Here is a 22717-nt window from a genome sequence, read left to right on the forward strand (position 1 = left end):
TATTTTAATGCATATATTTAGAAAGTAAAATGTAAGTAAATATTTTGTGGAATATAATGAACAAAATAAGCTGATGATCAAAATAGCTCTAGAGACATGGAAGTAGGGAACAGACTGACAAATCTCAGAGGAAGGAGAGTGGGGAGGGAGGGAAGAGATAAACCGAAGAACTTCCATGCATATATGCACAACCAATGGACACAGACAATACTGTGGGGAAGGCAGGAGGTGGGTGGGAGCAGGAGGAAGGGGACGATGGAGGGAAAAAGAGAGCATCTGTAATACCTTCAACAATTAAGATTAAAAAGAAAAAGAAACATAAAGATAAAAGCAGAAAATGATAACGTGAACTACAATGAAGCGGATCATATCAATACCACTAAAAACTGGTCTCTTGAAAAGAGACAATAAATTTAAAAATATTGACAACTATAACGTTATGTTAGAAATAAGAAAATGACTACAAACAAATGACGTGCAAGAAAAGTTTTATACACTTGTTTAATAAATCAGAAAACTTAGAAAATGGATTTTTTTAAATTTAAATCTACAAAATTAATTAAATAAATATAAAAACTGAATAGAAAAATTATCATAGAAAACCTTTTTTTTTTTATCCTCACCCGAGGACATTTTTTCCATTTTTTGTTCAGATAGAATGGGAGGGAGAGAGAGGAAGAGAGAGAGAGAGAAACATCCATGTGAAAGGGACACATCGAGTGGTTGCCACCCGCACGACCCCAACCAGGGCAGGGGACAAACTGCAACTGAGGTACATGCCCTTAGTGGGAACTGAACCTGGGTCTCTGTACTGCAGGCCAACGCTCTAACCGCTGAGCCAAACCAGCCAGGGTGAAGAACTTTTAAATGTAATAAAATATCTATACCTACAAAGTCGTCAAAAAGAAGTACTTTTTTATAGCTATAGTTCACCAAACCTTCAAAGACCAAGCAATCCCCATGTTATATAATCTCTTCCCCATAGAAATCTGAAAAACTTTCCAATTTTTTTGAGATTGGCTTATTCATAAACAAAATCCAACAGGGATAGTTCCCAAAAGGAAACCAACTGCAATCGAATCATAGTGATGAATAAGATGACAAGACTCCATATATGGTATTAGGAATCAAATCTTATTGACCAAGTGAAATATTTATCTCAAAAGTGTAAATATCTCCAACATGAGAAATCTGCGTTTGTTCATTCTCACTATAACACACTAAAGGAGAAAAAACATGATCATTTCATTCAATAAAAAAAATTACCTTTGATGAAATTCAATACCTGTTAAAAATAGTGTGCCATCAATAGAAATATATTCTTCAGAAAAAAAAAACTGACATGAATGCACATATAAAATTTAAAACCTCTATATGACTAACAACACTATGAATTAAAAAAAATAACAGATGAGAAAATATATATTTGCAGGAAGGACAGATATAAAGTGAGCACCCCCAAATGATTAAGGAAAGAAGAAGCATGACAATAGATAGCTGAGGAAAAATATTGTAAAAAAGCAATTAATAAAAAAATTTAATAAGTTTAAGAATAAAAAGTTTAACTTTCTAAAAATCAGAGAATTGCAGCCTTAAATAAAGCACCGTTATCAGTCATCAGAAGGAGAAATATTTAAAAAGTCAATAATGCCCAGTTTTGAAAGAATGTTGAGAAAAACATTCTCATTCATTGTTAATTGCAATTTTTTAGTAGAATCTGGCAGAATTTATTAAAAGTGTGTATTACCTTTGATCTTGCTTTTCTACTTTTAAGAATCTATCATACACTCATACTTGTGTAAATATATATATATTTAGATGTGTAAATACATATATATGTGGTATTGTAACATCGGCTAATTGTAATAGAGTAATTTTATTAAATATCTACTTATAGAAAGGTAGTACATAAATTAGGGTACATTGGGAAGGGTATATTGGGAAAACTAAGCAGTGGTTAGAAAGAATGGTGTGCTAACGTGGGAACCGCCCACTATAGATCTGTTGGTGCCACATGAATAAATGCCAGGGCTTGTGGGGCACCTAGGCAGTGGCTAGAGTGAAGGGAGAATTTGACCCAGGAAGAAATATTTCAGTGTTGGTTAGGAGGATAGCGAAGCTGACTGTCAAGGCATTGAGGAATTAAGAGAAAGCCAGGAAGAGAGATTATTTATAGTGGATGGTTAACTTGCTTACAGCTACTGTGATATCAGATATGATGTAGATAATTGTAATGGGGTAAAAATAAATCACTTAGCAAAAAGCAAGTATTTTTAAAAAGAGGGTTATACTCAATGCCTTTTGTTCTGGCTCCCCACTTCTTTGGGATAGGGGTTGAAAGAATACACCAAAAAAAAAAAACCTAACATGTTCTAATTTCAGTTAAGTCAATCTTCTTAGATGTAACCTCTCCATGAATATGGACTCCTAGGTTTTCTTCCCAGTAAGTAACTAGGTGAAATGAGGAGCTTAAGAGAATAGTCTCTAGTTTCCTTCTCTTTTATATATTTATTCATAGTAAATACTTACTGAGTATTTACTGTGTGCAAAACCTTATTTAAGGTTCTGAGGACACAGCAGTGAATAACGAAGCAAAAATCCCTGCCCTCGTGGAACCTTTGTTCTAGGGACAGTCACAGCTGGTCTTCACTTTGTTGGTTGGCCTGTGCCCTGCTGCTTCCTGACCTGTGCTGTTGCCTTAAACCTGGCTTCTGTCATTGTTTATCTGCTTTGTTTTCTTTTCTGCTTGGCATCATGCTGCTTCCACTATCAAAGTTTGCGATTTCTGCCATCTGCTTACATTCTGAGGTCACTTTGTTCTTCAGCCTTCTTGTCCTGTCCTCCAGTTGGGGCTTTCAGCACTCTGTGAGGCACAGGGACACAGGGTCCCCTCCAAGCTAGGTACAGGCTGTGGGGACGAAGAGATGCTCTTGGGCCCGGTCACACACACTGCGCTCTGCCCCCACTGTCCTGCGATCGCAACTCCCACCCCAACTGCCACACACTGGAACCCAAGCACGAGGCAAGGATTGGCCTCCACATGGCTCTCAGCTCTAACCCCTTTTGGACAGGGGTCTGGACCCCTCATTCCCTCCTCAGGGACCCGGAGCCACCTTCATTCACTCTGATTGTGATTCTGCAAAATCTCCATGGTTGAGGTTTATTTTGCCTTGTTGTTTGCTTGTTTAAAGTGGCTGTTGTGCCATCAACTTTTGTTTTGGAAATTTTAAGGCAAGTGGTAGTGTAAGAGCATAATGCAGAGGGAATAGAGCCTGGAATCCCACCCAGTCTTTAGTCAGGTCTCTATGCAATGTTGCCAGGGACTAGCTCCTGCAGCCCACAGGGTGCTGACCATTAACTCCACCATATTCTCTAATCTCATTTTATAATATGTCCGCCCATCATGATTACACATGTGGACTGTAGAGGAACTTCACACATGTTTGTGCTTATATGTAAATAGGTACTCAAACTTGTCCTTTTCTACTCCCCATTTATCTGAAGTGCATTTATCTACTTTCTTAAAATAAGCTAGGAGCAATGAGGGGAGAGGAGGTGACAGGTGAGTATAGAGGTACTTTGTTCTTTACTTGTTTGTACTTAACATGGTAATTATAATAATAGTAAGTACTTTTTGCCAGGCACTTTGTCACAGGATTTAATGGATTACATTTAATTATCACCATGATCCTATGAGGTAGCTAATCTTTTTTGTCCTCATTTTATAGGTGAGACCAAAGCGCCGCGTGGTAAAGTGACATGGGCAGAACTCTAGCTTATGAAAGGCAGGCTTATATCTGACCATAAAGTATCATCTGTAGAGTTCACATATTTAAACCAGACAGTTACACTGTTTCTTTTATGTTCTACATTTGTACTCAAAGTTATAGGCTTTCATTTGTTTGGTATTATCAAGATGCAGAGTAAATGAAGACACACTCAAAACATTTCAGAAATGGATCTGCTATATCCAAATAATTAAATATTACATAACCGCTAAAAATAGTTGTGTGTGGAGAGTTTATAGTAATTTGGGAAACAGAGTTTTGGAGAAAGGTGAAGGCCTAGATGCAGACCTGGCTGCAGACTTGCAGCTGCTGGTGGGGAGGGGGGTTTACCTGCCATGATTTTAAGAACAAGAAACTCAGACCAATGGAAATGGTACAATTTGGGTATTAGTAACTGAACTTTTTAAAAATCCTCATCCAAGGACATGCTGAGACAGAGAGAGAAACATTGATATGAGAGAGAAACATCTATCAGTTGTCTTCTGTACAGGCCCTGACTAGGCACCGTACCAGCAAACTTTCGGTGCACAGGACACCACTCAACCAACTGAGCTACTCCAGCCAGGCAATAATTCTATTTTTTATTGTAAGAAAAGGAGCATAGCTTTGGAGTAGATTATCTGGTAGCACCTATGAGTTTCGAGTTGTTTGGAGAGACTGTGTCCTGTAGGAAACGCTTGCCACGGGCCGGATGATAGGAGCAGGGAATGCGTGTCGGTGGGCCTGTCGGGGCCATCAGCGTAGAGAGGACTGGGCTTGCGTTAGATGCTGCAATAGAGAGAGTGCTCCCCATCTACTCCTTCTGAGCCTTTTCTTCCTTTGAGTCATAGTTTCTCTTCTGTTCTAAAATACTCATTACTCTCAAGTTTCTTTTTCTTTCTCTATCAAAATTGCATTTCAGATACCTAGGACTAAGTGTATGTAAATGAGTAAAGCTGTAAAAATGTACTAAGAGATATCAACAAAACCTTAAAATATGAGGACATACTTTATTTTTGAAGAGGAATTCTTACTATTGGCAATTTTTTTATTTATCTCAAAGTAATATACCATCCTTTCAAAAGCTTAATGTGATATTCTGGGGAAAGAAAAAAAAATTAATGTATTTGAAAAGTTTCGAATCAATACTAGTTCCAAAAATAAAAAAAATAAAAATTAAAGTAATAGCAAAGGGGAAACATATCCTATAATATACAGGAAAAAATCTAAAATAAGAGTTATGAAAAGTTTGAAATAGCATAAATCAAGAAATAAACCTCAAAATTGCATAAAGAGCCCACAAAAATGACCATGACCCCTATTAATAGAGTATCACAAACCAATAAGGAAAGGAAAGGGTGACCAATACGTGGTGCTAGATAGCATATTATGTGGGAGGAAAAAATAAGCAATTGATTCTTACATATCCCAAAACAAAACAAATCTAAGAACAATTAAGTAAATAAATGTTTTAAAGCATAACAAATAGTAGAAAACTATGAGTCAAAATATTATATCTTCATGGGAAAGAAATTTCTAAGGATCAAATATTGAAAATTACAGAGAAATAATATCTAAATTGTATAATGTAAAAATTTTTAAATAACATTTTGTATATAAATGATTTCATTAGAAGGGCCATTTAAAATAAACTGGACAGAATATTTATAGCAATTATGGCCAAGGTTTAATAAACGTATTGAAGTCCTCTTTCAAATAAATCTTAAAAATCCTATAATTGAAAAAATGTTTAAAAATACTAGCAACAAACTCTAAGAAAATAAAAAATTATTTAAAAAATACTTTCTCCAAAATTTGCTAAGTATACAGTGTTATATTACTTAGGAGAAAATATGAATTGGAATGGTCCCATACCTAAATTTCAGTGAGATAATAGGACTTAGGGCAATCTTTCTAGAAAGTAATTAGAAATGCATTTAGCAAATTTCCAAAACTGTAATACCTGACATAATAATTCTTTCTCCAAGAATCTCTTCTAAGAAAAACAAAAAGAAATTTTAACAACAAAAAAACCTTTGTTTGTGCAAATAGCTTCATTTGTCATGACAAAAAATGGAAATAACTAAATTATGAAAACAAAAAAACTTAAATATACTCTGATAAATCTCTATGGATAGGATACTATAAAGTTATTAAACTAATGAGCTCAAAAATAATGTCATAGAAAAGCATGTGTGTGTGTGTGTGTGTGTGTGTGTGTATGATGTTAAAAAATAAAAACAAGATACAATAATATTGTATATTTAATTTGGCATATACAAAATGCATATGATGTATATATTGAAAATTCTGGAAGGAAATACATGAAACATTCAGAGGATTGTATTTGAATAGTGTTATTAGAGTTAGTTTTGATTTTTATTTTATATATTTCTAACTTTGCTCATTTTTAAAGCATTTATATACTGTATAGGGTGTCCCCCCAAAATGTATACAGGATATCTGTAGATTCTATTACATTTAGAAAATAAAATGTATTTTAATAAACACAGGCTTTATAATTATTCAACATTGTTTTTATATTTTGGGGGGACACCCTATATTTATAATCAGAAATTACTTCATTTAATATATTTTTTCAGGAAAATAATATTATACCAATATCTGAACAAATAATCATACAAAAATACTATCTCTTCATTTAAATATTTAAAAGGCTTTATCTAAAGAAATAAACTGATCATTAGAATTCTTATCCTGAGACAACAGAATTAGTTTGTCATCCAAAGAAGCTCTTAACACTTCTAGAATCACACTACACAGCAACTGACAATACTGCCAATATAAATTTTAAGGTCAGATCAGCATATGGATACTTATGGGAAATGCAGTTCATTAGTATATAAGGAGATTATCCAAGTCTCTCAAATATAGTAGCAGTTTAGAATAGAGTCATGATAATGAGTTCTGTGAAGAGATTCTATTTACTCATTTTTTTGAACCAGAGAATTTTGGAAAAGAATGTCATGGGGAAAGAATGGAAGACAGAAAGGTAAAGAGTATGATCTTAGAGCAGCAATTACCGTGAATTGTAGTCTTGTCAAAGATGGCATAGAAACATCAGTGTAGCTGGGGTTCATTGTATTGGATGTCTGTGTAGCAGGTTTATTTTGTCAACCTTATGCTATCATATTGTCTCGGTTATATTACAAGAATACAAAGCATAAGTCCTTGGTAATTTTTGGTGCATAAAGAATGTTTTACTATATTCAGTTATCATAGCAGTGAGTGTTCTCTGAAAGTCTTGATGTAGCCTGAGCCTCTGCTATAATTTACCAAGAAGGATTTGGAGTCTACTTTCAAAGACTGGCCCCTTTGAGAACACTGACTTTCTGTGATTTTCCTCAAGATGGCATATCAGGTATCTGTCTGACATCATGGGAGCACAGGGTATCTGTTGATGGCAAGGAGAAGACCATGGAGTCATATTCTCTGATAATGTTTATTCCACATCTGTGATTTGTGTCCTACAAGGCTCTTGGGACCTAAACCACATGTGCTGTATTTGCATTAATGGGAACTTGAGAAAGAGAGGCCATAACACTATTAAAATGTTTAGCTTTCGCTCCCTCATCACACAGACAGATGCTAATAACTACTCCCAGGCCTTGTATCATGGAGCTGCAGGATGCAACGCAGAGTGAACTCATTGTTTCACTACCAGGGACTTAAAAACAAATAGTTGCCATCTCTGCCTCTGATAGTTTGCCAGGCTTTTAACTTCTTTGGTTTTTCCCTCTTTAGATCATGGGGAGGTATCTAAGATGTATTCTAAACAGCACATTACCCCCAAGTCTTTGCTTCTTCTTTTGTAAAGAAACTCTTGCTTTAAGGTATATTTACAAAGCCCAGAGTCTAAGCCAAATTCCAAAGAACCACATCCTAATTCTGTTTCAAATGGCAGGAAATTGCTTATCGGAGCAGAATCCCCCATACAGGGTTATTGATCACCCAGACCTAATTGTTAAAAGCGTGTCAAATATTCTGGAGTCTTTCCTTAGGGTTAAATACCCAACTGTTAGTTTATATATGGGGACATCTAAAGCTTCTTATAAACCAGGAGAGAGAGAGAGAGAGAGAGAGAGAAATGCCAAGGAGCAGGGCTTGAAAATTACATCTTTTATTAGTCCTTAGGCCAATATATTTGCAAATTGCATTCAAGACTCTTTAGTGGGTAACAAAATCAATTTAATGAGTTGGGATTAGTATTTTTTAGTGAAATGAATGAAAAAAGGTATAAACTAGAAGAAACTAATTAGACTACATTATGTATTAAGGGGAAGTATTATTTCATAAAAATTTTTTCAATTATATAATATATGCATCTATACATATACACAGTATCTATAATATTAGACAATATACAATAATAAGTGGATAGATAGATAGATAGATAGAGAGATAGATGATAGAATTGTGTATGTGTTTCTGTTAAAATAAAAAGGTACTAGTTATCAGTGTAAAATATATTTCATGTCATGGATCATGGCCAAAAAGTTTGAAATCCATCACCAAACTGTACCTTCTGGACAGTGACTTTTTAAACTTTGGAACAAATTCTTCCCTCAATGCCTCTTTCATCTGCTTTCAGGTAAATTGTTCAGATACATATAAGTATAACCTAATTAAATTTCAAACATTATTAGAAAACTTTCTGGATGAAACTCAGTGAGATGTGGATCCAATGCCAAGCCATTCATTAAGAGTAGCAAATTACAAGCCAGATACTGGTTCTGGTGATGGGGAAAAGTTCTCCTTAGTGCCCTGCTCCTCAGTATCCTAGACAATACTAAATTGCACAATAGTTGATAATGAGCCTCAAAAACTGGGGGAGCAGCTCACTGTATTGAGGATCTTTAGCTATCACTTATCCGGGGATTGGGATTATTTTCTAATATTATTAATTATCCAGTTAATGGAAATAGGACCATCTTGATGAAGCAGGCAAAAATCTATAGTTGAAACAGGTGCTAGGGAAAGTTTAAGCTGATAATATTGGAAGGAAGTGTGTCTGCTGGACAGAACACAGGGCCGAAAACTAAGATAACAGAAAACAGTCCAAGCTGTTAGAGTTAGAGGGTGTGTTCCAACTAGAAATAACAAGAACATTTCACAGGCCAATTGGATAATCAGGGAGTACGTGGAAATGGCTCATTTTCGGATACTCATATGACCATCTGCCTTGAATTCAAGGATGGATTATTGTTTGATTAAATGTCTGGTTATCTGAGTGGATGAGGCAGATGGAAGGTGGATTTAAAGAAGGGGGGCAGTGAAGGACAGGGGAATGCTCAGTAGAACCCCAGTTTCTGAAGGGGATACTGGTAAAAAGGACTCCTGTGAGCTGAGAGGGTCTGTGCACCATGTAAGCCACGAGAATGAAAATCAGAAGCCAAGAAACGAGATGAGGGCAGAGTTACAGAACTGAGCTTCAGCGAAGACAGCATACTGAAAAACGGGTGCACTTTCAACTGTCAGGGCACAAGATCACATCAAGTCACTGTGGAGTGAGGTAAGAGTCTGATATAAATGCCAAGTATCTCAAAAGCCTAGCATCTAAAGTCAAAGGCAGAGGAGCAAGTTGCTTGCGCTGTGTGGAAAGAAAGGCAAAACGGCTGAGAACCAGAAAGAGCCTTAGAAAGTCCAGGAGGCCAGAGCAGAGGCCCTGTACATCAGACGGGAATGGCGTCTCTGGTATATCGTCTTTCGGAAGAGCTGTCCTGGCACAAACTTGAAGACAGCACCATGTTGACAGTTAGGGAAGTTGCAATACAGACCCAGCTTTAAGAGACCATCTCCACTCCTCTGACACGATGGTATGGCTCTACTGATACATCTGCTCATGGAGCCCGCACTGCTTCCCCCTTGCCTCACATACCAAGTCAAACCTGTTTTCCACATTTTAAGGTCTTTTGTTATCTGAATGCCACAGCCCTACAGTACTCATCTAAGTCAACTGAGCTATCATTTATTTCCTAACCTTTTATTGAGAGCCTGTAGGATTGTAGGTGTTCAGCTAAGTACTGGAGACACATGCTCTTTGTCCTCCGGGAGCTTAAAGTATAGCAAGGGTTGGAAAAGCAATGAAATAAGCGCAATAATGAGAAGAACACCATAATGGAGTAAGTACAGGCTACTGGAGGTACACTCCTTTTTTGACCTTCAGTGGTTAAAAGAGCCTTTCCTAAGTGGATGATGTCTGAGTAGTTACTTGAATAAAGAGAAGAAATTTGCCAAAACCCAGGAGACTTTCGATGACTCGATCAATCAAATAAAAATAACCACCATATTTTTCTAAGTAGTTACTGTGTGCCAGGTATTATGCTAACTTATTTTCTTGAATTATATTTCATATAACAATAGTCCTATGAGGTAGGTATTATTTTCCTCAGATTATAGGGGAGGATATTAAAACACAAAGATTCTAAATGACTTGCTCAAAGTTATGCAGTTAGCAAGTAGAGGATTTGAAAAGGTTAGAGAGAGAAAGAGTAATTATGAAGTGCTTGGTAATTCATATAAGGATAAGGAATTCAGGTTTTATCTTGAGGACAATAGGATCTAGTCAGTGACTTTTAAACTACAGGAGACATATATGGGTTTGAATTGATTATCTGTGTATAGTTTAGAGTGGCCTTCCCCAAACCAACTTTCAAATCACGTGTGGAGCTCGGTAAACAAACTGATTCCCTAGGTTCTACTCCAAGGGTCAGATTCTTTAGGTCCCTGTGAGCCTGAGAATCTGTACTTTCAAAGATCTCTGAGGATGATTCTGATATCAGTCAAATAAGAATTCAATAATAAGTGGTTGTAGAGAGTGGACTGTACCACAAACTGGCAGTAGCGAGCTCTGACAGCAATAATGGCACCTTGGATTGGAATAGATACCAATTAAGGATTTTTCAGTTTATAACTCTGATTTTTTAAAAATCACACCAAGAAAAATGGTGTAGATAATGTTATTCAGGGGTGTGTCCTTAAATGAGAAGAGTTGTGACTTAGAGAGAATGACAAACACCTGCATGTATAGGGTGCGCACAGGAGAGGAGCCCAGAAACAGGACTTAGGAACAGCTTCTTCATGTCCTCCAGAGATGTCATAGTCTTTCCTGCCTCTGAGTCATCATACAAGTTGCTCTGTTATTCTTTTCCCTTCCTTTTCTTCACTAAACCCTGCCTGTCTTTGTAGGAACATTCTCTAACATTCTTCCTTGAGGACTCCAATTTACTCTCAAGAGAAACGTTGGTTTGTTCCTAATAAATTAGTGCATATGTTCATCTTGAATCATAATTAATTATTGTTCTCTAATTGTTTTTCTATGTTGGTTTTGTATGTCACACCAGATTTTAAGGCTTTTAAGTACAGGGTTACTGCTACTGATTTGGAACATCTCACATTTCCTAGAATTAGACTCTAGGGGGTGTTCACCAGGCACCTAAAGACCAGTGGCTGCTGTATGGCCCCTAGTGTTGTGTGTGATGAACAGTGATCCCCATGTGCCAATATACACAGAGTAGACCTATTGTCCTGGTGTAATTATTAATAGTACCATTTTTGTCTCCAAATGATCACATGTAGACAATAAATTATATAGTCACCCTTCTGATAATGCTACCAATATACATAGTTTAAAGTCTAGCATTTTTACTACTTCTAATACAAATATTATTTGGGGGGAAGGGAGAGTAAGGAGGGTTAAGGTGTTTTTTCATACATTTAGCACAGAGATGGGTGTGTCACTCCAGATGTCATATGTCTCCATTCTAAATAGATGTGGCCTGATGCTCAATTGATAGAGGTCATTTTCTATTATATAGTCATAATGTTTTTTAAAATACCATTAAATTTCATATATATAATTATATATATTATAATGTTTATATAATATGTTACTGTAGTATACATATTCTATGTTACTAAAGTATAGTTTTAGAAATGCCAGATATTTTTTTCATGTTTGTTTAAAGATAAGCCTTTTCAATACATGGTTAGGTATTTTCCCAAATAGGCAGAATTATTATTTTTACAAATTTTCCAGAAAAATATTCAACATTTTCAATTTATTTAAAACTATAATTCATGGGGAAAGAGAAATTTCTCCTCATTCATGAACTTCCTAAATACACATATGCTTAGTCTATCATCCTTAATGAACGATTATGTTTTTTTATAGAGGGCAATGTCTAGATTGTCAGGCTATTTGTTAAATATAATTTCAAAATTTTCAGAAACCAAAAGTAAGGTTTTACTATAGTACAAACTTTACTTCTGCCCAGACCAGAGAAGACATCAGAGAAGAAAATAAGATAGCATTATTTCTTGCAGTCCACATTCTTTTTATTCATTCATTTATTCATTTATTTATTTATTTATTTATTTTAGATGGAGAGGTAGAGAGAGATAGAAACGTTGATGAGAGAGAACATCGATTGGCCACCTCCTGCACACCCTGTACTGGGCATCTGGCCCACAACCTGGGCATGTGCCCTGAGCAGGAATCGAACCAGCAACCTCCTGGTGCATGGGTCGATGTTCTACCACTAAGCCACACCAGTCGGGCGCAGTCCACATTCTTCAAGAGCAATTCTCAGTTCCTTTATTATCCAGGTCAAAGTGGCATCAATCCTGTGAGAATAGTTCCTCTGTGCCCTGGCTAATCTGTATTTACTAGAACAGCACAGAGGCGCTCTGTTTATGTCTGACAAAGTAGTTACAAATCACACTTCTTCTTCAGATCATAAATACACATTTATCTTTAGAATATATCACCAACTGAGTCATTTTGATATAAATATTGCACCTCTTAAATATAATGATGATAATAGAGGCTGTGAATCCACAGATTTGTGCAAATTCTCCCTTTCAATAACTGAAAATATTTAAATCGCAGAAGCTTTAGTATCCTATGGGGAGTGGCAGACAGACATGTCAATAGAGTGGGACCTACTGTTTCTTCTGAGTAGGCAGACTCACTGGCTCCTGCTAGGGAATCAGGGTGCTTTTGCCAAGTTGGTAGGTTTGGGTTGTGCTGTGACCGGCAGCCCAGAAGTGACTGAATCAGAGGGAGTCCTCAGCTCCTTCACTCCTGTTGGCTCTGTTATCACACAGAAAGGACTCTGTGGCAAAAGCCTGTGACAACACAAGGTGGGCAGTAGTCTGCAGAATCATCCAGCTCTCTGAAACTAATAAAGAAACCATCTTTGGATAAAAGGTCCCCAAGATTATGAAGAATCTACATGATGGTGGCATTGCCATCTCTTACTGCTTGGCATCCTTGTCTGGAAACTCAGTTGGCTGTGATTTTACTTGAAGATTAAAGCACAGATTTTTATGTGTATCTTTTGTTCTCCAAATGTAAAAAATATAAAATACACCTACATTCACTTCTAACTGGCAGTATTGTAATTCAGCAGATTTCTGTTTTTCACTGAAACCTGGAGTTGAATTGTCTTGAGCCGGAAGGCATTCAAGCTGCTGTTTTTCACTCAGCTATATTTCTCCATAAGCATTTAATTGTTTCAAAAAGTGATGTACAGTATGCAAAAAACTGAATCTAATGCAAATAAGTCTGTACAGCACCAAAGTTAACAGGTGTTCTCATTAATGTAAGTAGACATGGAACAATTCTTGTATGTTTTATAAACACTCATAATCATAGCCAAATATGTTACAATAGCATAGAGATACTTACATACTGCAACATCTTTTATTCTTGTTGTGCGATCTCAGCACTTACTAATCGGAGACATTTGTGAGTAATTAACCAGTGGCAACAATACCTGTTTCTACTTAAGTCTCTGTATTTTAAATTAGCTCATATTTCTAAATAAAAGTATTGGAAACATAACTAGTACCACCTGTCCTCCCATAGTTTGCTTATTTATTAATGTTAATGGTGGTTTAATGAAATTAATGGCTCCAATGCTGATGGACAACAATGAGCACCTTATTGAGGTTCTCTGAAGACTTTATCCATTGGCCTAAGGAATAACTCTTGAAAATCTTAAACTTGTCTCCAATTTCCCACATTATGAGCTCCCACTCGGAAAAGTCCACGTGTCCGGTGAGATTCTTGTATGCTCTAGTGTTGATTACCCCTGCAAAACAACTGGTGGCTTTGGAAGATAATCAAGAACATTCTAGTCCAGCTTTGTGCCTTGAAATACAGACCCATTCTATTGTTTGAAGTCTAGAGCTTATTGACTTATGGGTAAACATAGTCTCAGACTTCAGTTCTTCATCTTCAAAATGAATTGCCTTCTTTACTCTGATAAAAGTGTTACCAGTGGCTGTAAACAACTTACATTGCCTGAAAGCACTCAATGGTATTGTAAACTTCAGAACTGTATTGCAATGGAGGATGAGTTAAGTATACTACAGCATGTCAAACATTAGGATATAATGTATTCACTTAAATGTATAAAATAGGTAAAGTTTATTCATTATTTACTAGCGCCCTTTAGGTATGGGTTGTGCAGCCCTTGGCTTTAGAGTGATTATAGTGTAGGAGGAGGAACAGAGAAATCCACAGGGCACTGCATTGTGGACCACCAGGCCCTGTGGTGGGGCATCTAATGGGAGCACCTAAGAGGGACAACTATTTCAAAGAACCTTTTCTGTAAAGGTCACATTTATTTATTTTTATTGTTGAGAGTATTACAGATGTTCCCCATTTTCTCCTACGGCCCTGCCTCCACCCGGTTCCCACTCCCCAACCCCAGGCTTTCGCCACACTATTGCAGTCTGTGTCCACGGATTATGCATATATGCATATACATTCTTTGGTTAATCTTCGCCTGCCCCCTCTTCCCTCTGAGATCAGTCATCACAGTTAAATGATAAGATAGAGGGAATCAGAGGGTTCTGGGCAACAGGAGCAACCTGCTCTAAGGAAGAATCAGAAGCAGATGGCTGCATGGTAGGGGTGCAGAGGGAAATGTGGATGTGGGGGTGCTGCAGATGGGGTGGGTGGTGGAGCACACAGGTCTGGCTGGCCAAATGAAAAGTTTGCATTGCAGCATTACAGCTGTGGGGACTCTCAGGATGATGTCAAGCAGAGGAATGGGACATTCAGATCCAAATTTTACAGAAGGGAAAACACCAATAAGATGGTGAGGGGACTAGAAGATACTGTTATTAAATCCATGTGGGAAACAGTGGCGGTGTCCAGGCAGTTAAAAGCATAAAATGTCATAACAGTACACGTGATATAATCATTAAAATATAAACACATAAATAATGTTTATCAATTTGTGAAAAAATATAGAAAAATAAAAAACAATTCAGTATAACCTGGGGAAAGAAGTTTTGTGTTTAGGTTACACTTTTGTATTTGTTAAAATTTTTAAGTTGGGCATTACTTAAATCAATGATAGAAATAATAAAAATCATTCTTTAAGAGCAGCAAGGGCAGCCGATTCCCAAATGCCACGTGACTAGATGAGTAATACTGCACAGTGAACATAGCTCAAGCTAGAAGCTGTTCTGTGTTTGGCAGTTACGGATTGAGCTTAGGTACCAGTGAGCGCAAGTCTTCGTATGATTAGTTTATCTAGAGGCAACCACTCCCCCCAAGTTTAAAAATTAACGTTAACAGCAATAAAACTCTGAGCTGGTATCTTTGTACACCAACTGCTTCGATTAGTCACTTTTTCAGTCGTTTTTCATATGAGCACCACAGGCAAAAGTTTTGGTGTAGCTGACTGCAAAACTGTGGAAACTGCTAAACTATCTACTAATTACTTGGATAGTATTCTTTCATGAATATTGAGAAGACTGTTTCTCGGTGCTTAAAATATTGTACTACAGATGAAAGAATGAGCATGAGTTTTTGGGCTGGGTGGTTTGTTAATAAACAGAAAGACAGAGTGGGCAAGTGATATGGGTGTGAACGTTCATGGCAGGGCTAGTTTTATTATGCAGAACAAATCTGTGTTGTTAGAATTCATGAACCAAATTTCTTGGGTGTCAAAGGTACAGCTCAATTTCAATTAAAAAGCACTGTTTCTTAAAAGGTTAGCCTTAAACCTTAGATTTAGGAATGCACTTGAGATCTGTCGTATATGTAGTCCCACATTTGTTTACTTTCCATTAAATAAGAAATTGCTTACATGGGCAGGTTATTTTGACATGATGACACCACTGAGGGTTTCGATAAATGTACATGCAAATCAATCAACCCCAAACATATTGAAAACATATCCAATAAACATCTGGAAACTAATGAACGCACATTTGTTAACACAAGGGGAATTGTGGAAATGCAAGATCCATTTTTGCTCAGGCCTATTTAGTAGCATGTAGATTTAAGAACATTTCACAGAGTCAGAAGAAACAGTGTAATTATAACATAAGGTTCAACATCTTTAGATATGTAGAACATTTTCCATTGCTTAAAACAAATATTCCCCAAGAAAGTATAAAACATTTTTCTGACTTGCAAAGTTTTTGCAGTCTATCATTTAAATTAGTTAAATAAAGGGAGCTTTACTGCTCCCCAAAGCTAAGAATATAACACCCTCCATGCATATTAGCTTGTTCTTCTTGACAGACCAGAAAAGTGTTTGTGTGTGCCAATTAAAACAAAAATGGATCCCTAGTGGCTTGTTCCTCACACAACTTCTGAAGACTGCTATCATTGTTTGCTAGGGTAACCCTGGATAAGGCTGCTAGCCAAAATAAACAAAGTTTTCAAAACTTTCATGACAGATGGGGGTTACAAATGCATTTTAATAAGAGAGTTGCCAAAGCAACTTATTTTTTATAATCAGCATATATTTACTTAACATCTAGCAACATTGGGAACACAAGGCAAATACTTTCTCACAAAACGTTTTAACAAGTAACAATTTTGGAAAGACAAATTGAAGACCTTTTACTTCTAACTGATATTTTACTCTTAGTTTTATGTTAACTTAGCTCGACATGTTAATAAAAATGTTAGGAGTTGCTCAGAACTGACTGAAATTTGAGACAGACATGCAGCTTGATAATATAATTTCTTTGGTGATCATAAACACCTTTGAGACCAAGTAATTTAACTATTACAGTATAACCATGACAACCTTCATTTGATCAGCTGTATCAAATGTGGAGTGTGATGTGAGATGAAAGAAAAATGTGAATATGAAGGTTGTTAAGAAATTATTATTGCTTCAATGTTAGGTCTTTGTATCTCATGATTATGTAGCAAATATATATATATATATATATTTATATATATATATTTATATAAATATATATATATATTTGCTGTTAGATAAAATAAATATATGGCCAAAATTAATAAAACTAATTTATATTCACTTGAAATATATTTAGTATATTTTGACATAACTTTTTATATTCACTTAATTCAAATATAATTATTTCATTATGAAGTCCAAAATGTCTCCAAAAATAATAGTAATTAAATGTCATTCCTCTTAAATGGGTAATCCACTTATTTTAAAAATCTCTATAGCTACATCATTATACATTTTTAAGGGTTCTTTGGATATCTGGCATATTTTATTACACATTTCCTATATACAGTTTAATTTTTGTTAAGGTGGAGTAAACCCTCCTTAGGTTTACAGACAAAGACTGATCCTAAGCAAAATGTGAAAGATACTTAGTTCAAATGAAGGACCATTTCAGTCTTTTCTTGGATCTAACGGAGTTTTTTGGATGCCCCAATTCTGTTTTACGTACATTTTTTTTCATAGCAGGATAGTGGTCCTTTTTGAGAGAAATAAAAAGAAAAAAAAATCTGAGTAAGGATGCTGGCTGATCTTTTAAAAGTGTGCTCTTTTTAGTATAACAGTAAAGAAACAAGCAATTTTTGTCTAGGGTTTATATTCCAAATTTCGCACTAAAATGAAATGAACATGGTCCTTTCCCCATAAGCAGAGTCCTTGACTGGATATGACTGTTCGCTGAGGACTAGTGAACTAGAAATCAAGATCTTTGTAATCTCTTAATTCTGTCATTTAAAATGATGTCAATTTGATAGAATGGCTTTCTCATTTTCTTCATTTGCTTCATTTTCTTCATTTGCAAAATTACTTTATGATAGTGGAAGGAAGCTGCACTCGAAGAGTGTTTATTATGTGCTTTGAGATCATTAAAGCTGATATCACTTTGCATACCAAGTGGAAGTATTCATATTCTTAATATACTAAAGTTTCAATACCAGCAACCTTTAACAAATAACATATCATGACCAATAGTTTATGCATAATTCCATGATGTAAATGTGTCTTCAGTAATTATTCCCTCCTCTGAAATCTTGACATGAGCATTATCTGTGCCACTCACATTGGGACTTAGTATAAGCCATTTTCTATTGTTATTTATCTTTATATGCATATGTCCTATTTATCCAAACAGATTGTGAGCTCTTGAGGGTGGGGGCTGTGTATCCCTAGCTTCTAGCAATTTGCCTTACACTTAATGGATGCTTAATTAGTTCTTGTTGATGGTTAGGACAATGTTTGGTCAGAAACACATTCTCTCAGTCTCCTGAACAACAAATTATTTGTGGAATTGATTCTACAATAAGAACAGTGCTACTATGAAAGAGGGGAAAACATATCACTCATTATTTGTTGCATCTCTGATAGTCTCTCAACATGCATTCGAGGTCAACTGGAACAGTAGCCAATAATATTTAACCACCAAATATGTTTTACTGATATCTATCTATAGCATAAAGTTGTCCATTGATCATTATCAAATTTGTATGATTACTCTTTATAAAAGATTGGCAACGACCAAATTAAAATATCTACAGTGTTTACTCTGTTACACTATAAATAAGATTAATTTGCTTTTTCATTCATTTTTTCTAATTCTCCACAATAAATTCAATTATTCTTATAGACAAAAAAAGGGAAATTCTAAAAATGTTTTTTCTATTCTGATAAACCAAAGTATAAAAAATTTTAATAGTATAAATGCCATTCTACATATTAATATCTTATTTAAATTAAAATATAACATAGGAGCCTTGGTCAGGTTGCTCAATTGGTTGAAGCACCGTCTTATACACTGAAGGGTCACGGGTTTGATTCCTGGTCAGGGCACATACCCAAGTTGCGGGTTTGTCCCCTAGTCAGGGTATGTATGGGAGGCAACCAACTGGTATCTCACACTGATGTTTCTCTCTCTTTTTCCCTCTTCTTTCCTCTCTTTCTAAAATCAATAAAAGCATATCCTCAGGTGAGGATTTTAAAAAATCTAACATAGAAAAGACTAACTGCAGAAACCGTATTGGCAAGGGTGATAGTTAATTGACAATATTGAAAAGGACAATACTTCAATAAACATAAATGCTACTTGTTAAAAGTCCTTTAAGATGTTTTAAATTAATACATTAATACTTAAAGGTGGGCTATCCTTGCCTCCATCTTCAGAGGATTCATACCAGGACAAAGACCAAGGTTCTAAGCCCAAGGGAAAACTGTTGTTGAATTAATACCAAAAAGACTTAAGGAATGTCTCCATTAGTCAGGTGTCCAGTGGATACACTTACATAACTTCCTAGGTATGCATTTGTTACCATCAATAATTCAAATGGATTCCCCAGACAGGTAATTAAAGATAGATGCTATTGCAACACTAGCACATTTCATTAAGATTGCTTTGGATGTATCCCTTCCAAATAGGACTTGATGGAGAAAAAGGACTTCAAGAGATGTTTGTCCAAAGGAGGCTTCAAAGGAAAATGGAGACCAGTAGCTCTTGCCTAAAGTTGTCACATTTTCTGAAAGGTTTTTCTTTATCCACTTCACGCCTGTATCTGTCACTTAGGCAAAACATGTTATAGAAAGAATACATTAGTAAGGTTTAATATCAAACATTTTATGTCTGTTAGTTCTACATCACTTTAGATTGTCATCAGGAGTTGCTCAATCAAAAGGTTCAGTCAAAGCTAGCATTCTTTACTGATGTCTTTTTTCCCCAAGAGTGTTGAAAATTCGATTGTTCAAAGTGCAAATATGATTCCAAAGATCATTTGTCAGAAAACCTAAAGAGGTCATGTAAAAAAAGTGGATTGAGAACCTGAATTAAATGGGCTTTACCAGTCAAAGACTTTGAAACTGCTTTCCTGTGAGGGACTGGAATGGAAGAACAGAACAAAGTCAATTACTGTCTGTAATTAAGAAGTGGATGCTTTTAAACTGTAGAGAGCAGTAGCAGACTTCTCCAGACTGCCTAGTAACTCAAAAGATCAGTGGGAAGACAGGGGGAAGGATGTGAACTGTATCTCTCTGATAGCATGTTTTGAAGGAATTGTGTTTGTATAGTTCTCCGATCCAGCTTCCCAAAATAAATGCACAAATCAATGATTACGTATGATTAATGCAGTGAAATACTTGGACAGAGAAACTCTTAAAATACATTTTTCCTTGCGGTTGTTTTAGCAGTAAAAGATCTCCTTTCCATTGCATAGGATGCACCAAGATGCAAATGTACTGCTTCAGTACTTATATTTTATCAGTTTGCACTTACTGGCCTAGAAACTGAACTATGTTGGTTTTATCCGATACCCTCAGATTACAAAAATCTAATTATGTTTGTTTCTTGTACTTTGAAAATTTTCTTTTTCATAATTTTCCTAATGGTTTATGTATAATGTCAGGGAAATATATTGTAGATTATGTTTGGGCTAATTTATTTTTCTTTTTTGTATGCTAACAAATTGTGATGTGATGTAACACAGTCATAATCAAAATATTTACTTTAGATGAAGATGAAGGTCGGGGTCAAGGACGTTGCCAGCTTTCTTGGGTTCGTTAGAAGTGACCTTATATTTTTAGATTGCTATTTCTGTGGCAACACTTTATAAAGTAAATATTTGGGATTTTATGCAAGTAAAGAATACTGCAAGGGTGTTCAGATAATTAGGCAAACATCAGCCTAACTGTCTTTTACTAGATACATAAAACAGAAGACTATTTGGAGGCTATTTTGAGCCATCCCAAATCTTACATGCAATTCTACTTTTTTTTTTAAAAAAAAAGAGTGATTGTCCCTGGTAATCTGTCAAATTCTAGTGTGGGTAATAAATTTCCTCTTATTTCCTAAACTTTCACTTCTCATAATTGCATACAGTTTGGATAGTTCCTCTCCTTACAGTGGTAAAATGTTGGTATCGGTCTCCCTTGACAATGGTTGCCCTGCAGTAGTGATGTTGCATCTCTATATAGTTTGTCTAAAAATAAATGACAAATATTTATGTATGTGTGTAATCGAAGATTTCTTTCACACTCTGGGATCATTGTTATTAAATGTTGCCATAAGAATCACTGAAACCTTCAGAGTGAGCTATTTTGGGTAATAATTGTCACTTTAATGATAGAATTATGGAGACAGCCTGAAGCATGATTTGTGATTTCCTGAACCTCTGCCACATTTCAGTGTTCACCTCCCACTTAGAGCAAGTAAGGCTGAGAAGAGGTGACTAGCTCCTGATTCAATATGTTGAAATGTCAGTACTCTAAACCTCCAAAGCCTTGCTTGATGTGTGACAGCAGTCAGGAAATGTTCATCTTCCTGTTGAAACAAAAAGTCAATAATACAGAGGGAAAATCTTCACAGTTCAGATTGATGGCCTAATACAGAAAGCGTGCCCACACCCACTCTAATCAAATTCTTCTCTACCTAGCCCTTTATGTGCGAAATCAAGAGCATTGCCCTGTTTCTATAGGGTCCCATCCTCTCTCACAATTCTAGGGAGAAAGAGATTTACTGCAATGAAAAACACATCGTTACATGCTAAATATTGCCAACTATTTAACAGCCCTGAGAATCTGGAATGGGAATGTTCATTTGATAAATACTCTCCATGAGAGGTTCGAACATGCAAATGAGCTTCTATTCTAATATACTCCCTTTGTAGGGAAATTGGTCCTTTATTAATTTCCTATAGATCTTTATGATAGGAAAGTAGAAATAGCCAAATGTTATTCATTTGAATGACCTTTTAGAAAAGTCTGCATTTAGCCTCTTTGGTAAATAATCTGTTTTAGAGCTCCCCATAAAAGGAAATCAAATATAGCGATACTATTAGATTTGAAGAAGACAAACAGGAAAGAGCCAAAGTGCAGAATGAATTCTGACACACCCGGGTGCATTTTTCTGAGGTTCTGACTTAAGTGGATACTGTCTGCATTATTCTGAACTTCCTGGCTTGCTTCTCCTTGAGTTGGAGTAATTCAGCTTTAGAACTACTCTGAGTTAATCGTTCTATTATGAAAACAATAATGTATTTGTTATGACATGAAAAAAACAGTTTATAGCGAGCATTTCAAAATGATCCTGGTCTCCCAGTTCCCAGAAAGACAATTACTGGAATACAAGATAATATTTCAGTGTATTGAAGTGTTTTTATTTTTTAAAAGGATATATATTTTATAAAATGTAAGAAATCTATTTTATCTGGTTTGCTTACCTGTCACTTTTTTTTTTTTTTTTTCCCCTCAGATCACAACAGCATCAGGAAATGAGTTCCTTCTACAGTCAGATATTGACTTCATCATATTGGATTGGTTCCACGCTATCAAAAATGCAATTGACAGATTGGTATGTATTTGTTTTGGCTGTTACCTTTATTAATTAAAATGTAGTCATTTAAATCTTATTGCTGAGGCATATAACACGCACACATTTAAATGGATCCTATGGATTGAGAGATATTAAGTTATTTTAAGTTTAAATAGAGTCCACTAAAAACATTTCAGCGGACAGGATTTGTGAAACTAAATGTCATTTGATTTTGCTCTTTCAAAAACACAGGGCATTCATATAATTTTTATGAAATAACACGAACATTCATCTACTGGAGACTGTAAAAAGCACACAAGCGCCTAATAACTACTGAAAATTCACATTTTCAGTTAATGTAGTCTGTAATGCATATTCTTGAAAATAAATATTAATGTATT

At 35.7% G+C, this 22717-nt stretch overlaps 1 protein-coding gene across 2 annotated transcripts in view; it reads left to right on the forward strand.

Moving 5' to 3' along the window:
- The window catches only part of ARHGAP15 (Rho GTPase activating protein 15), a 618649-nt gene that overhangs the window by 282416 nt on the left and 313516 nt on the right, over positions 1 to 22717 (forward strand). For both annotated transcript variants that reach the window (XM_036253427.1, XM_036253428.1), the window contains one exon: positions 22257 to 22355. In XM_036253427.1, coding sequence (XP_036109320.1) covers positions 22257 to 22355 — 99 coding nt within the window. The remainder of the gene's footprint in view (positions 1 to 22256; positions 22356 to 22717) is intronic.

Source organism: Molossus molossus, unplaced genomic scaffold, assembly GCF_014108415.1.
Source record: "Molossus molossus isolate mMolMol1 unplaced genomic scaffold, mMolMol1.p scaffold_m16_p_11, whole genome shotgun sequence".
Classification (NCBI taxonomy): Eukaryota; Metazoa; Chordata; class Mammalia; order Chiroptera; family Molossidae; genus Molossus; species Molossus molossus.